Source organism: Cuculus canorus, chromosome 5 (assembly GCF_017976375.1).
Source record: "Cuculus canorus isolate bCucCan1 chromosome 5, bCucCan1.pri, whole genome shotgun sequence".
NCBI lineage: Eukaryota > Metazoa > Chordata > Aves > Cuculiformes > Cuculidae > Cuculus > Cuculus canorus.
This window is the reverse complement of record NC_071405.1, coordinates 53,131,930-53,149,047: the sequence shown is the minus strand read 5'-3', so window position 1 is coordinate 53,149,047 and position 17,118 is coordinate 53,131,930. Positions and strand designations below refer to the sequence as shown.

At 41.2% G+C, this 17,118-nt stretch overlaps 1 protein-coding gene across 8 annotated transcripts in view; it reads right to left on the bottom strand.

Moving 5' to 3' along the window:
* Window positions 1-17,118, bottom strand: part of MAPKBP1 (mitogen-activated protein kinase binding protein 1) — a 102,627-nt gene that overhangs the window by 18,412 nt on the left and 67,097 nt on the right. For all 8 annotated transcript variants that reach the window (XM_054067482.1, XM_054067487.1, XM_054067481.1 and 5 more), the window contains 10 exons: window positions 16,184-16,368; window positions 15,980-16,071; window positions 15,463-15,588; window positions 13,777-13,847; window positions 13,222-13,343; window positions 12,523-12,598; window positions 10,638-10,749; window positions 9,960-10,023; window positions 6,900-7,025; window positions 632-780 (listed from right to left, as the gene is read on the bottom strand). In XM_054067482.1, coding sequence (XP_053923457.1) covers window positions 632-780; window positions 6,900-7,025; window positions 9,960-10,023; window positions 10,638-10,749; window positions 12,523-12,598; window positions 13,222-13,343; window positions 13,777-13,847; window positions 15,463-15,588; window positions 15,980-16,071; window positions 16,184-16,368 — 1,123 coding nt within the window. The remainder of the gene's footprint in view (window positions 1-631; window positions 781-6,899; window positions 7,026-9,959; window positions 10,024-10,637; window positions 10,750-12,522; window positions 12,599-13,221; window positions 13,344-13,776; window positions 13,848-15,462; window positions 15,589-15,979; window positions 16,072-16,183; window positions 16,369-17,118) is intronic.

Sequence of the window (17,118 nt, the reverse complement as noted above, 5' to 3'; positions counted from 1 at the left end):
TTTTCCTCAAAGGCAGCATTCTTACACCTTTGGAACTAGCAGACCACTGCCAACACATGCTTTCCCATAGGCTATCCAATTGCCATATCAAAATTTTAATGGGGACATACTGTTTCATATAAGATTTCCACTGACTCAGCAGACCCACTGCAAAACACTTGTCATAATGCAGTGGTCCACCAAAGGCTTGGGAAAAAAACCTGCTCCTATACACTGTAGCATCTGTGGTAAAAATACTTCAAATTAGTAGGTGCAATCTTTACTGTAAGTTTTATCAGACATCTCCAGAATCCTCTGCGAGATCTCTTTTGGCTTCCATGGACTTCTGACAGCTTATAGACCCAAACCCAGGACACTAATTCAAAATTTGTTTGGACAGTTGGAACTAGCAAGAAACTTGGCAATCTAACAACCAAATTTCTCATCAGAGAGCTCCGAAATGTAGCCCCCTAGAAATGCAGGAACAGACAACTGCCCATTACCCACTGGTGTCAATTCATCTGATTCTGTCTTGGTCTTTCTCTTTCTGCCCATGTCTTGTTATCCCTCATCCAGTATCCCTCATCTTCTTATCACTTCACGTTCATGCTGGTTTTTTCTATCTCTGCCCATGCCTCTCTCCCATTTATACCTGAGTCTTTCTCAGTGTTGCAGCTGGACTGAATACGGAAAGACTGCAGCCCACGTAACTCATCTTCATCATTCCCTTCATCTTCACCATCCTTGTCGCTGTCTGATGAGAGCGCAGGCACAGAGGACAGAGCAGAGATGGACTCATGCCTGGGAGGCAGGAATTGGAAGGAATATTATGGTCTGAATCAAGAATTTCCCACCATTTCTACCCACACCCCAGGTAGTTCTCCACCTTATCTCCACCCACAATGAGCAACCTCCCTCAACTCTCTCAAACAGCCCTCGCTCTAGCAAAACCCATCTCTGAGAGACACGGCAAGTTAAAACCTGCACAAAGTTGTGTACAGTCTGCCACAGCATTCGTCTCATATGTGTGGAAGGATAACAGAAATCAGAACAGAAGTAAATGAGTCTCAGAAAGTCAAGTGGAATTAAATTTGGTCTTCCATTTCAGACCCCAACAATTCATAAGGTCAAGATGGTAGAGCATATTTGAAAGGCAAATGTCCTTCCCACCCTTAAACATTTTCTCTCTAGAACTGTTCTACACATCAAAAATGCCATACAGATACTCCCTGATTGCTGTCAATCAGGTACATGGCAAATTATAACATAAGAGGCAGATTCATATCAAGGATCACACACACAGAACCTGAAGGCACAGCCCACACACCATAAAGAGCACCATGCTGCCTTTTTTAGCCTTCAGTCACAAGGAATAATGTAAAACATATTTTGGGCAGATCTTTAATCGAAGTAGATCAGACAACTGTTCCAACACAGACCTCAGAGGCACTCCCAGCATAAAATTCTCCAACACCAATCAGAGAAACTTACCAATACCAATCTCTACCTTCCCCTTTTCTTCTCCTCTTCCCTTTCCTCTGCTCACCCCTTCAGTCAATAGAACCAAATGAACTAATACACCTTGGACAATAATTGAACAAATAAAGAATCCCTAACAAATAAAGTTGAGTAGTGCCCACTTAAGCTAAAGTGCCAAACTCATCATTAGTGACATTTATAGGATATCACTGGTAGGTGTTGAGTGCCAAGCATCATTCATGAAATAAAAATAGCTCATCCATCAAATACAAAGCAGCCTGGCAAGGGACCAACTTCTCCTGCAGCTGGCAGATAGCAGGCAGCACTGAAAAAGTAGTTAAGGTATTTTAATCTTTTCTCTCCCTATTTAGTGGCAGCATTAAATTTTGATTTTACTAGTAGTGACTGAGCAATAAATACCCAATGCTTTCAAATGAACTTTGAGGTGTTCTGGCAAAAAGCAGAGTTTAACTGACTGTAGTCTCCAGAGTCCTCCAGTGAAACAGTTTCCTGTCAGCTGTCTTCATCTACCTTTGACATTTGAGTTTGTCAGTCACTTAGTCTTTTCTACCACCTCCTTGTGTGTCCATTTTAATACTTTCAGGCTCTTGTGTCTAAGCAGAGAAATCCCAATACAGTTCAAGCAACACCATACATTTGAGGTTATGCCATGTTTCATCCTATGAGGTATATTACATTTATACCTGACAGGCAATGTTAACTTCGTGTCAGTAACTTTGTTAGTATCATTCTGTTTGTATCCCTTGGGGTTGTTTGAGAGACTTACTGAGGAAGAAGGGTTGGATTATTAGGCGTTTAAACATCGAACTGGTTGAATATCTCACTATGATGAGGTGATATGCCAAAGGAAGGTTATATGTTTGATAAACTCCCTTCCGCATGTACTGTCCTTGGTGTAAATGGAGAAGGGAGGATTGCTGTCAATGTGGTTTACATTACAAACAGAAAGATGGCCTCTGTCCATCAGATGGTGACTGACAAAAATAGCAAGGGGGGCAAAAAGTATGTTCCAATATCCTCAAAGGAGCTGACTAAGAGAATGCAAAATGTATTTTGCAAGTTAGATGTGCATTTTTTAATACCTCACAGGAAGTGCCAAACAAATTATGAAGTCACATGTGTCCAATGCAAATGTAAGGTTATTCCAGCAAAAATTCATGCCTCTCTTCCACATCCTCCTTTACACATCAAATATGCTTTCCAAAATCAGTCCTGTGACTTGAATGGAGATACTGGGGTTTTCAAAAGGATCTTAGGTCCACTGACTAGAAACTAAGATACTCCTGAAAATGAAACCTAGGTTCACAAGGTCTTGAGCGTTTTAACTGTCAATCCCTCAGTTTAGACTTCACAACTTTCTCCTTTCTTTCCCTATCTTCCTCTTTGTTCTTTGGACTTTCTTCTAAGCCTCTCTGTGGCACATGTCTCCTCAATACTCTTCCTCAGTTCTTGTTCATGCTCAGATGGAAGATGGGGTAACGTGAGGTGAGGTTTCACACATGGGAGCTGCTTCCAAAGAAGCACCACATAAGAGTATTTTGAAAGTGAAGGAATAAGACTTCTGTGTTTTGCCGAATTCCTGCTGAGAGTAGGCTCAGCCAAACCCCAACAAAGTATCCTTATACCAGAAGGAATGTTTCAGAGAAGCTATGCCGGAACAGCATGTACAAACTTGTCCAATTCTCACAATACAGGCGACTCACTTAGAGTAAGGATTTTAACCATCCTTGCTCTTGTCTTTTTCCTGAGGAACTATCCCATTCTAGTACCATGCCTGTGTCTTGTTCTGTACAGATGGGCAGAGTCAGTTGCAATTCAGCTCCTAGTTTCTGAAGGGTCTGCCAGCACGGGGTTCTATGGCAGCAAAGGTCCTCCAGATAGAAGATCTTCAGGACACGTATACAGACTTAAAAGTACCCCATGTCTTTATGGAGTTCTAGCATTAAGACATGTCATATTAGGTACTCTGTATTCTTTTGCACACCCTGAATTCAATCCTTCTCTTTTCTTAAAGCAAAACAGACAAGAATGGCAACTACCCATTTAAAGAGGTATGATGTCAGCTTTCCCACTTTGATCTTCTGCTACTTAATACCTCAGCTTCGGGGGCATATTTATGATACTGTAACATCCTGTGCTGCAGAGATCACTAGCAGATTGCCCTCCCCACTCCCAGCTCTGCTCAAATGACAAAGGGTTTTAAAAAGAAAGTTACCCTGCTTTTCCTCACAGAAAGATCACAGTGCTGCTGACTTCAGAGTTTCCCTGGCGTTATAATTGAAGTAGCTAAGCACAGACTTAGGCACCATTCTGATCTGGCTTAAAAAGCCTGACCCACACAGCTTTCCTGGACTGGACCAAAGCTTCACTGAGAATTTGATAAGGAGCTCTTCTTTCCAAATGTATCCGACAGCACACAGTACTCCTTCAGCACACATGTATGTTTTAGGCAATTTAATTCAGATAACATTTCTTTCTCCTGCTATTTATACTCAAGCTTTAGAAAAAAAAGTGACTTTTAAAATTAATATGCTCAGCTAAAACATGACTATAAGTCCTGCAAACATTCCACAGTAAAATCAAATTAAAACTTCCCTTCCAAAAAATTAGACAAGCTTTTCTAAACAATAAATGCATACTTGGATCAAAATCAAAACCCTATTAAAATGCCTTTACAAGATTTCTTCTCTGAAAATATAAATGGCTTAAAACCAAAACGTATCAGAAATATCAGCTGAATACAAAATCTCTCATCTAAAAGAGTCAAAGCTCCTCATGTTCAGCAGATGAGAGAAAAGCACACATCAGCAGTTATCACAGCCAGAGGCGGAACTGAAAGGCTCTTGGGGGTACTGTACAGAAATGTGGGTCATACAGGTCAGATTAGTTCCAAGTAACTTCCCATAAAGGTGAGTCAGAGAAATCCTTCTGAGGAGGAACTTTAGTCTCTCCAGAAGTTTTTAGAGGAATAGAAGAGGCTTGAAATCTTCAGTTCAGAAAGAAGACCGGATGGAAACAGGTCATAATAAAGGTTTACAAAACCATGGTGATTACAGATAGTTGGATGCAGAACAATAGTTTAACACTCACAATATTCAGAAGCAGGGAGCTTTCAAAAAAAAGTACAGGAATGTGGTTTAATAGAGACAAAAAAAGTCCTTCCTTCTACAGAGAGCAGTGAACTCTTAGAGCCTGTCACCAAAGGAGGTTGCAGAGACAGACAATATTACAAAGTTCAGAAAGGATTTATACAAATTCAGCGGACAATGGGTCCATGACCAAATACTAAAGGGAACAAGTAGACATGTGCCTCCCAAGGTCCCCAATATAACAATTTGGCATGAGGCAAATGGACACAAAGCTTCACACAGCCAGGCCCTTCAGTGTCTCACTATACAGCATCTTTCATTGCCACTACACAGGCAAAATATCGGGCTTCATGGAACACTGGTTTGACCCAGAAAGGCAACTTCCATGTGTTTACACTCCAGATGTTATTCACCTGGGATAATTTCTAGCCTCACAGCACTGTCCTGAATTGGAAATCTTCAGCTCCCCACTGACTCCTCAGCTCCATTATGTTTCCCCAGTATTATTTTGGTTATTCATTCTATCATATGCTCATACTACAGAGCTAACAGAATGCATTCATTCCCCCACCAAATTCTAGCAATATTATTCTAGAGAAAATCTAGTCGAACAAATGACATACCACCAGGCAGTGAGCTTTCTTCTACTCCTGTGAGCCCTTTTGAGACAACAGTTTTACACCACAAGGTGCAACCCAACTTCCCACTCTCCTACACAGACAGGCATTGGAAACACAACCAAAACAGGTATAGGGCATCTAGAAAACAATTCTTATTCAAATCCATTAGATTTCCTTCTCCCACCTCAGTAACGCTGGTCCAATAGGCTCTTCCTCCATATTCAGTCCCAATCCAAAATGCTCTGGAGTTATGTCTTTGTTGATTGCCAGTGACCAGAGCGGTCGATCAAAACTGAAAACAAGCTGTCAAAGCTGACCAAACAAGTCAACTCCAGGCTTGCAAAGAGGTTGCCAAACAAGTTTAATAAAGTGCTGGGCTTGGCGTGGTACTAACACCGCCCTTCAGCAAGCGTCTGTGATGGAAACAAGTATCACTAAATGCGGAAGAGGGCTGAGATTATCTGTCACAGACTGAGCCTCAGTAGTTTAAGGCTGCAGCTGCTGGAATAATGGGGAGTCTGCTATAAAAAGCACATTGCTGACAGCTCCAGAATTTTGGCTAGAAAAAAAGTTTCCTGACTTCTCCCAGCATCATTACCAAACACATATATTAGACAAGACTCGTTTCAAGAATGAGCAGATCAAGACTTTCCCAAACGAAAATAAGCAGACAGACTTGTTTCAACATTACTTGCTCCGAAAGGGAGCGGGAAGGTCCTTGTGATACTCAACACAACTACTGTGGTAAGTCCTCCAATGCTTTGGCACTTTTATATCCAGATCTCAATTTGTAGTCATTTGAAGGAAGAAAATTTTGGGACGTAGCATCAAAAAATCTGTTTACCTTTTTTACCTACTTTGATCCCATATCAGGTTGGTCAGGACCCCCCTGCATTGCTTACAGTCAAATTACTCTCAGCTACTTGCTAACCACAGAGAAATCAAATACATTAACACTAATAATCCATAATCCTCTATCATTTCCGTTCCGTTTAAAAACAGGGTCCTTGTTTAAGCACCACTTTAAGAAAGGTCACCAGACATATTTAGATCTGTTCCACATGTAGGTTGTGGTAGTTTGTTTTTAGATATGTTGTTTGCAGAGCAAAAATAATAATATGATTTAGCTGCCAAGAACTTTTCACATGGAAATTATTATTTATATTATAATTATTTTTAGGTGACCTTTTTCAAAGCCTCCAGAAAATAGTTAACAGAGGAACAGCGTAACTGTAAGGACTCTTTCAGAATTACAATCAACATGGCAAACTCCTACAGCTCACAATTATATTTCAGTACTGACACTGCAGAAAACAGCCTTTAAATTGAATTCAGCCTAGATCCAGAGATCCTTATTTACAAAGGAGCAAGGCTTCCCTGGTGAGATGCTATGTACCAGCCTCAGTATTGCTATGTAAATTGCTTATTAAAGTTTCTGACCACATCATTAAAGCAAATTAAGACATGAGGGATATTGCATACATGTTGCAATCAGTGAAGCAAGAATAAGCAAGTCTGCCTGGAAGATCACAGTCAGGCTTTTATATCCAAAGGGAGGCACGAAATCCATGCCAAACCCAATAGAAGAAGAGAACTTTGGAAGACACTATCAGTGAAGACAGCAGAAACCTTACAGTTGAAACCTAGTGCCACACTTTTCATTTTAAACCCTGCAAAGCCAGCCACCTCTTCTTAATCTTACTCTCCATACCTTATGAGTCCAGTCGTCTTGTGTGGAGGAGACTTTTCTGTCTGTTTCCCTCTCTGCTTCATGTCAGACAGTCGTTGCCGCATGTTGATGGTCATCTCTGAGCTCAGACGCCAGATAAAGATACAGCTGAAAGAGGGAAGGGTAAGGCTGGGGTCAAGCCTCAGTTCAGTTTATTGATATTATCATTCCCAGCATAGAGGCAAACCAGATCCCCTATGTCTGTGGCAGGGAGAAACACACAGCTTCACAGAAACGCGATCCCATCACAAACGTCATGACAAAAATGTAAAACCTGCTTGGCAAAGACTCCCTGTGGGCGAGAACAACTGTAGAGATATTTGCATAGAGTCATCTCTGACCCTATACCTATAATTTGATTATCCGACCAACTGCTGAAGGAAATGCCATAACAAGTCCCTCCATGGTCAGCAGGATAAGTGGGGCCTACAGATGTCCTTTGCACCCTCTACCAGCAGCTTTGCTGCAGCCTCTGACTGCAACTACCTCCATGGGTAAGGCCTTCCTAATACCCGTCATCCCACAGAATCTCTACGGTGTAACAACAGTTAAGCTTATGTGACAGTACTTTTTGCAGTCAGGGTACGGCTAACATTTTACTTAGACTCCATCCAGGAACCTTCTAAAGAATTTGATTGAATTTGGTCAATGGATTCAAAAGCGTTGAAGAGAAGGAAACAGCATGACCTCATTGGTCTCATTTTCTTCAGAGATCTGGCTAAAAAATAATTTAAAAAAATAAATTCCTCATCACAATACTGTATCTCATCTTCAGCTACTAAAAAGTACAATGACTAGCATTTTCTTCGAAATTTAACCTCAGTGCTAGCTAACTGTTTTCATCTCACACATCTTTCCTTTCTATACTTACACTGATGTAGAAACAGAGGTGGCACTTCTACTATAATTTATTAAATCTTGCACAGTACTTTGGAATCCAAAGAGGATTTAATCAAGTTCTTCAAGACCCCTCAGTGCCACCAGACTCATACCAAGTATTCCATTCACCAAGGAGTTTTCAATGAGGGCCTTTCTACTCTTCCTTGCTTGGTTGTAAAAACTCATTTGCCCTGCCATTTTAAACAAAGGCCATGATCTTTGGTCTCCTAGACATGAGGAAAATGCCAAAAAGATCAGGATTCTGAAAGCCTCCATCTTTTCCATTTTTTTCCTCTCAAGAGAAGACATTTCAAAAGGCTCTATTTCTATGCCATATGACAAGAAAAAAGAAATCCCACTTTGCGGTCTGTGGGGATTGTAATGAAAAACTAAAAATTCCTTTCTTGCCCCCAGCACCACTCCCTTTGCGACACAGCTCAGGAATGTCACTCCCAGCTACAGAAGTCACACAGAGACTCTTCCCATCAACCGTGAACAAACTGTCATCCTCCCACCTCGGCTTTTCAGCCAGGAGAAAGTGGTGAGGCACTGCATCTGGGAACTATGGCAACGTGGGGCAGTCAGCTGCTTCCCAAACCCTCTCAAACCTAACATTAACCATAATCTGCAGCTGAGACAATATTGAAAAGTAGGAAACAAAATTCAGAAAGCAAATCTGGCCTGTTCATTCATCCCACACCCACAGCTATCAAAGCTGGAGATAAGCAGCAAACAGCATAAACTTGTAAATACATTAACATACAATAACATTCAAAACAACACTCTACAGAAGCACGATCCCACCCACCCCTTTTGCTGCCCTTTTTTTCCCTTGCAGTACTTTTCTCACACTGGTCTCCCATTTCTTGTGTGCCTGTCTCCACCTCCATTCTCTTTCTATTCTCAGCTTTATTCTTTGCACATGCTGCTGTGTGTGAACAGACTATTTTGCCTGTTCTCCTTTAAAAACACATTTTCTCCTCTCCTTACAGCAAAGTTCTTCATGAATTCTTTCCTCACTTCTCCTCCATCTTCTCCCTATCCTTAGTGAAGAAAATGACCCTTTCTCTCATGGAAACAATCAACATAGGAACATTACACTAAATCATAAGGATCACTGGGGACCTCAAACCTTCCACATTCCTGGAATTTATCAGAAATCCAAAATCCACAATAGAAGTACTCTTTTTCTGCAACTTTCCCCTTAATCTATTTATACACATGAAAAGTAAAAGAAAGAGGAAAACCAAATTATTTAATATTTGCTTAAAGATAGCAACAACCAACTGTTACAATTTAAGGTGATATATTTTTATGTTCTGTAACAACCTAGCCTTTAAAACCCCTTTTCTGGTTCAACTGTTTTATTAATAGAAAAGAAAAAAAAGAGAAAGAACCTGGCTTGCTCTGACCTTGAAACGGCACTCCAGGAACCATCTTTCTCAAAAGAAAGAATTCCAGTCCTGGAATCAATGAATGCTTAAAGCGGCTGAAGTAGTGGATCCACTCACCTCTACCATCATCAGGTTAGGCTTGTATTCTCCTTCTCCCCTTCAGCTCAGTCTGGTGATTACTTAAGCTTTTCTCAAACTAATTTAGCTCACTAAATCAGCAGAAAACCCAGCCTGCAAGCATGCTGATGTAGGGGCCTGAATCAACGTAACGAGGGGTCAATTGCACCACAGCTGACTTAGGGGAAAAGGACCATATGGGCAGGAGCAAAGAAGAGCAGGGACAAGCCTGTCCCTTTTGCTGCTAGACAGACTCATTCACCTGATGAAACCTCACAAACAGGAATACCGTAAGACAAAGTTTTGGCACCACAGGTCAGAACAATTACAAGCTGCATTACTTTACAGAACTGAAGGCTGGCAAGGAAACAGACCACATCCCTGTCTCCTTTCCAGCAGGGAACAGTACTCACACAGTCAAACAACCGCAAAGGAAGAACTTCACATGCGTGTCTCATTCCATGGAAGAATAATATAAACTGTAAGCTTTGCCAATATCACACACTTAGGATTCAGAAGCAATAAAGGCTTCATTTGAATTCATAAAACATCCCTCATTAAAAAAATAAGTCTACTTTCCTTCATGACATACTTTAAGTGTGCAGTGTGAGATGGCATGAGCTGATATCCCAAACAAGCAGACCACTCTTACCTGTCACCAGAAACAGAGATTAGATGCTTGCAGTCATTGCTGAATTTCATCCCAGTTACAATCTCTGCATGAAACAAAACACAAGTTAAAAAAAACCTTCCCTGAATTATTCCAATGGGTAGAAGAGGTCATTATCCAAATAAACAGCCTATCTGTGCTCAGCAACTCAAATTCTGATTAAAGTCAATATGCTTCACAGATGAATAAGCCCCAGTCAGCATAACCATTTAACAAAGAATCTAGGCTTGTCATAAGAAAGGGTATCCCACAGCAAAGTAAGCATGAAGACTAAAGTCCCTTTTTGCCTATAATAGAACATCCCTGACAATGTAGGAGCTGAGGGTACATCATAGTGAAATTTAATATATGCTGAAAAAACACAGATTACCTTATAGGCTATTAGGAAAACCTATGTAAACAGATAAAAGGCCAGACAGGCACGTGCATGCTTGTGTTTTGCAATGCAAAATGCAGTCTGGAAAAATGTTGAAATTACAATGAAATAAGCTATTACAACTCCATAAGCTATTATAGCTCCATTCAACTACAACCTACTCCAAAATACCCACTGGGTAAACTTTAGTGGGTGGGAATTTTCAGAAAGCTTTGACTAGTACCAGACCACACTATATAGTCATTGGCAGGAAAAAAACACATTTCCAGAAGTTTGTGCCTTACCTGAATGCCCATACATGGTTGCAACACACTCGCCAGAATAGAAATCGAAGATGGAGAGATTCTTGTCAGAACAACTGGTTGCAATATAAAGACCAGAGGGATCTGTTTGCACCTGGTTTAGTAGATAAGAGAAGTGCGAAGATCTGTTGAGAAAGTGCCTTCAAACTGCATGAACACAGTCCAGAATACCCAAAACAGTCATAATGGTCATAAATAATATGCAATATTATTTATTAAATAAAATGCAAGTAGCTCCCAAAGGACTCCAATTGAGTACCAGGCTATCTAGCATCCAAGGACAAATGTCCAGTCTGACTAAAGTGTTACAACCTAATCAGAGACTAAATGCACTGACATTAAATGTCCTCATGACTGTGAAGGCACAACTACAAATGGATCAAATTACACCTCTTTCTCCATCCTCCCTTTTACCACTAGGGTCTTACTTTCTTCTATCTTAAGATAAAAACAAAACAACAAAAAAGAACACACCACTACAACACCCCTGCTCCTCCCCCAAAATAATCAGAGCTGACAGAGTTAAGCGGAATATTAAGACTCTGATCTTGAGGAGAGAAACAAAAAAAAAAAAACAACACTCAACGCTGCCAAGAAACTGTCTTCAATAATGGTACTGTCAAATCTCCAGTATTTACAACTTCCATTTTGGGATTGTGGTTTTTTTTTTCCTCCCATGTACACCCATTTGTTGCTTTATCTTGGTTCAAATATAAAACCCCTTCCAAATGCCTCCCTAGGTCTAATGCAGCACTGCACAGCAAATACAGCTACTGTCACCAAATGTCCTGTTTTGTCCTTTGTAGAGCTTTAAGGAACCAAGCGTGAAAATGTCTGCATTTTGAGGGAGACATAGCATTTAAATAAGGACAACTCTTTTTTTCTGGTTATATTTATTTTGTTGCTGTATCTTCTGCTTCGCATGTCACTGCTTGGGTTCTGCTTGTTAGACTGCAATGTATGTTATGATCTCAGAACAACATGCCAAAGAAGTTTAAATTCCAGAGGCAACCATAATCCTTTGGTTACATAATTGTCCTAAAAATGAACAGAGCAGCATTAAAAATATTTGAGATTCCCCAGTGGAGCTACACATAAAAAAAAAAACCATAAAGGATATTAAGAACAAAAAAAATCCAGCTCCCAGCAACATTTCATGAGTTGTGGTCTGAGAAAGATCTAATCAATTACCTGAACTTACCAGCAATAAAGTGTAGTGTCAATTTTTCATTTTTATCAAGCCCCGGATGCACTCAGCAGGTGGGAAACACAAACAGACTCTCCCCAAACAGTACTGGCCTTGCCCAGCACTCCAAGACTTGATGAATATGGGCTTTTCAGGACAGATGCTACTTAATTTCATTGACTCGTAAGGAGTTTCACTTGTATTTGCCCTTTGGCAACACAAATTTCTCAAAGATTGATCAACAGGCAGCTCCACCTCAATTATCTTGACAAAATAGTCAAGAAACCCAGAATGAGCTGTCTGGAGCAGAAAGTAAAGTAAATGGACTAAATCATCTCCTGACAGATAATTGATGCAGTTCTACTTGCTTTTACAGCATGGGCCTGTGCCTTACTTCAGAAACAGGACAGAGAGTGAAGTTATACATCAGCTTCAGCATTCATTGACTCTTTCCTGTTTTAGCTTGATGAAACTCAAATACATTACCAGCCCTTAAGGAGAGAGGTAGGAGGAAGCAGCAGCAGGATAAGGGACAATATATGGAGCAAGTCAAAGCAAACCAAAAAAAAAAAAGCTACTGTGTTCAGACTTGTATTCAATTTTCTTAGCTCAGCTGCAGTAAGAATAGTTAAAAAAAGGAAAATGGCAGAAAGAAAGGGAGACAGAAAGAAAACAGCTTACTTTGATGAGGGTGCCATCTTCACCTTGAGATCCCTTGTAAAGCTTCTTCTGCTTCCCACTGCTTATGTTGAAAACCCTGAGGGGGACATAAGACAATGTCACCGATTCTGCTGATACTGCTCTGTGGCTCTTGTCACCAGGATCTCTTTCTCTTTCTACACCTCATTCCACATGAGATTCAGGGAACGAGGTGAAGCCACAGAAAGTGGAGAAATGAACTCTATGAGCTATAATCACCAGTCACTTAAATTGTTCAAGAAACTACCTCGACAGTATTACAGGGGCTCAAGACTGGATGATATATCATCATGCAGGTATCTGAATTAATATGAGGCTTAATTCTCAAGCTGATAATTAAAAACAAATATAGGATCATGGCACTGAAGGAAGGGTCAAATGGAAGGAAGGAAACCTTGACAAACCTTGCCACCCTTCATAATGGCTAATGCTTATGTAGCAGGAATGGCTCTTAATAAGCTTCAATCAGGCCTCCCTGCTCTAAGAACACCTGTGGCTCCTTCATACTAAAAGAAAGAGTTAAGAGAGTAAGACCCTTTATTTACGAGCAGAAGGTGAGGCCTCAGATCTGTTTGAAAATGCTGTATCAAAGAACCTAGAGGAACAACAGTGGAGGTGTAGCCACCTTGGTCAACTCACTTATGACTGCAAAAATATTTACAAGACAGGAAGTAAATTCACCTGATGTTACGATCCTGGCATCCAATAGCTGCGTATTTCCAGCTGGGGTCCACATCCATGTCATACAGAGTGGTCTTCCTTACAATGTGATGCGTTCGGGTAAACTGAACCCCTTCTCCTGTCTAAGCATGTGAGCAAAGACTGTGTCAAAATCAAGTAGTCAACCCATTATTAAAAACTTCTAAATACAGATGAGTCCTCTCATAAACCAATCCTTCCAGGTCTACTGGGAGTTGCTGGACTGGAGCCACAAAGAACTCCTCTCTAGCCCATACTCTTTAATAATTCCTTACAATAGCCCTGTCAGTGAAAGAAAAGCAGATAGCCTAACAGTTCTCTACTTTGCATCTTGCTGAGAGAGGTCAGGCTGGAGGCAGCTGCATGCTTCACAGAACTAGTTCTCTGAATGTAATCTCTTGCATCGAGTCAGCGGGAGACACTGAGGCTGAAATAGCAACAACCTCATACAGAAACTCTGATAGAGTATTCTTTAAAGTAGCTCCTTTGTGAGACATTATGAAAAAAAAGTGCACAAATAGCTGTAAATAAGGTTACCTTCTGCGCAGTGCGGAAATAGATGCTCTTGTCTGCCCCACAGCTTATCATTCGCACTTTTCCATCATTGGCTGGAACAAAAATGCAGAAGCCCATTAAAAAATAAACATAAATACAAGGTGGAGGAAATATTTCAATTTATACCACTGCTCATTTATTCCAGTCCTGATCAGCTAAGACTGACGCCTACCTAAGCAGCAGGATGCTACGGCAAAACAGAAGCCCCTTTCTCAGAGGCAGCATTTGTTAATGCTCACAGTGCATAAAGTCTTCATACAGAGACTTCACACAACAGATCAGGATGTAATTCTGCCTTCCCCACAGACAGTACTCTCACATGCTTATTCTCCATATGCCGCAGCATTCCATGGCAGTATGACAGGTTCACACTTGCTATGAGCTGAAAATGGGTAATAGGTCATTCCAGGACTTTCCAGTCCTTAAAGTCAGTCATGTGTTTCTTGCTACCCTTTTTTACATCAGGAGGAGGCCTTCCTTCTTCCCATAGCACTCTTTTGTAATCCACCTGCTCCTTCAGCAAAGCAACACCTGATAAAACTCCATGTAATGAAAATGGATCCAATACCACACAAGTCCACTTGAACTGCACACACTTAGAGCAGAACTGCACTTGGCTCAGAGACTAGCACAAAGGCCTTCACTGCCAGGCCTTGAGTGCAGATCCCTTATTCCTAAGAGTTTAGCTGGCTGTATTCAAGGCCAGCTCACTGATAAGACAGATCTGTCTGAGAAACTTTTACTGGCATCAGAGCTCCTTCAGAAAAAAAAATGAAAAGACCTAAGCAGCTTCAGAGAGCCCCTGCTATGGAGCTTTAGCAAGTTCCCTTCACTTGGAAGCTACTTTCAAACTGAGGTTCTCATCTTTGAACCCCAGCTGAGCTACACTGCAGCAGCATCGCAGCCACGCTTGCGCCTGACCACATATCCTACTGATCCAGATCCTGACCCTGAACCATGGACTCAGCTTCCCAATATGAATTCGAACCTGCCTTGCCTGGTAGGCACTGAACTGTGACTGATCCTACTCACTGTCTCCAGACTGATCCTGACCTTGAATTGGTGACCTGTTCCACCTTGTTCAGATACAGTAGGGCTTTCCCATTGCCAGTGAGGCCTCTACCTTTGCCTGCCTTCCTGCCACCCTTGCTTGTGGTGTTGGCACAACACAACACACTGACATCTGACCATCAATAGTAACTGAGTGCTGCGGATGCAATGTGCTCCATTACCAGGAACACAAAGTCTTATAGTTGTTTCAATGACAAATTTACTTGTGACTAGTTTTTTGTGGGTTTGGGGATTTCTTTAGAGGATGACTGTTCCACAGTTCTCCTCCCAAAGAACAGCAAGTAGCTATTGGACACCAGTTAAAGGGAGCAAATCATTGCAGGAAAGACCTTTCCAAAGAAATGCTGAGAAATTCAAATCAGGAAGGGGTTTTTGAGTGGGAAGGAAGGACAGAAGAAAAAAACAAAAGGGAAAAGAAGGCAAGTATCGTCACATATCCTCTTCTGTTAGGACTGCAGCTACAGAAGATGACCAAAAAGCAGATGCAGCTTCAGCCTGGCCTAATCCAGTGTTTAAGGAGTTAAAATTACTTTACAGCCACAATGAAACAACAGCAATACTCAAATCCAGCTTTGGAGGGAAGCCATGATTCTCTACCTGCAAACTTTACAGCAGTGATGGAAGAAGAATGTTCATCCAGAGTCTGCTGCAGGCTGTAGTCCTTTCCAGCATCCAAGACATGAATCAATCTATCCCGACTGGCTGAGGCTAAGAGCTTTAAGCCTGTCAGAAAGTTAGAAAGAAAGTAAGAACATTACTAAAAAGTTGTTTGCTTTTCCAGTCACTATTTTAAAACAGTTTCTTGAGTCACTGTAAGGACAAAACATTACATTGTAGCTAACTGAACGTATGGACCACAAAGGAGCACCGTGGATTTCACACTATAAAAAACACCAGACAGAACATGTTTAAATCTCAGCCTAAGGTATTCCAAGAAAAAGTATGAGAAAGAAGATTTTTTTGAAGTCCAGCTCTACTGACTCAATGCTAGAAGCCTACTCTGAAGTCCAGTAGCAGCTCACCATTGGAAGTTCTGACATCCCATGGGCTGGACATTCTGACTTGCTCAATGCTACATTCATATGGAAAAGGTAAGAAGCTCAATTACATTTACCTGTGTCAGGTTTGGAGTATTCCAAACATAGGATCTCAGAGTCATGGGCTTCCACCTTCAGCATTTCCCTCAGAGACTGCAGCTCATATATCCTAAGATACAACATGGCTTATTTCAGTATGTTTAATAAAAATCAGCAAGACCTGGTTTTGATTCTCATGCCTGCCCAACCCACAATCTGCACAAGTTGCTCAATGGGATTACCTCAGAGTGCCTATCCTGTCCCCGGAGGCCAGGTGCTCCCCACTAGGACTCACACAGACAGTGCGTATCCCCACCTTCGTATCCATCACTTGTGCATCAGCTTTCTCTGCACTTCCTGCTGAGTTGTAATCAGTGTCCAGAAGTACCTGAGTGTTGTCATCTACATAAATGATTTTCATCAAGTCCTGGGGAGACAATATGCCCAGAAATATTAACTAGTTACAAAATATACAAGTGAAGCATTTGCCTTACAAATGGGGCTCCTGGTAAACATAAACGCTTCATCAGCAGGAATGCTCTAACTGGTGGGATCTTTTAGCTAGGAGCCAGCACTCAGCCTCTTCTTATTGTAGGATGAAAGTTTTACAGCTGTGTCTCACTGTAACATTTTGCAATAGATTCCCCTTCAAGTTAGAAACTAACAGCATGTCCCACACAAGAAATAAGCTCTGGGTTTAGTGACTACAACATAGCGAAGGACACAGCAGGAACGTGAAACACTTCCAGGGATCATCCAAGTCAGTTCATGTCTTTTGAGAACACTCTGATAGAAAAAATAGGAGCTTTTTCCACCGCAAGCAGATTGCCAAGAATGCTCAGGTCAGTGCTGGTGTGCCCATGGATGTGTTCCAACACAATTGAGAACGGAAGCAAATGCCTATAAGTAATCACTGTCCAGTATGAATATTCTCCCTCTTAATGCACTTTTTCCAAACAAATCTTAAATAGGTTACACATTGAAGAGATGGGGAAAAAGAGAAACAGCTCTCCTGAAGCACAGGGCATGAGCCATTTTGGAAGACAGCTTGGCAATCCTGGGTGGTTATGGAAAACCAATAGTCCACAGTGACATTTCAGACACATTGTCTTTCCACCTGATACTACCTTCATATTTCTTCAGGTTCATGCATTTTACCGGACTTGTGCTCTGCTCA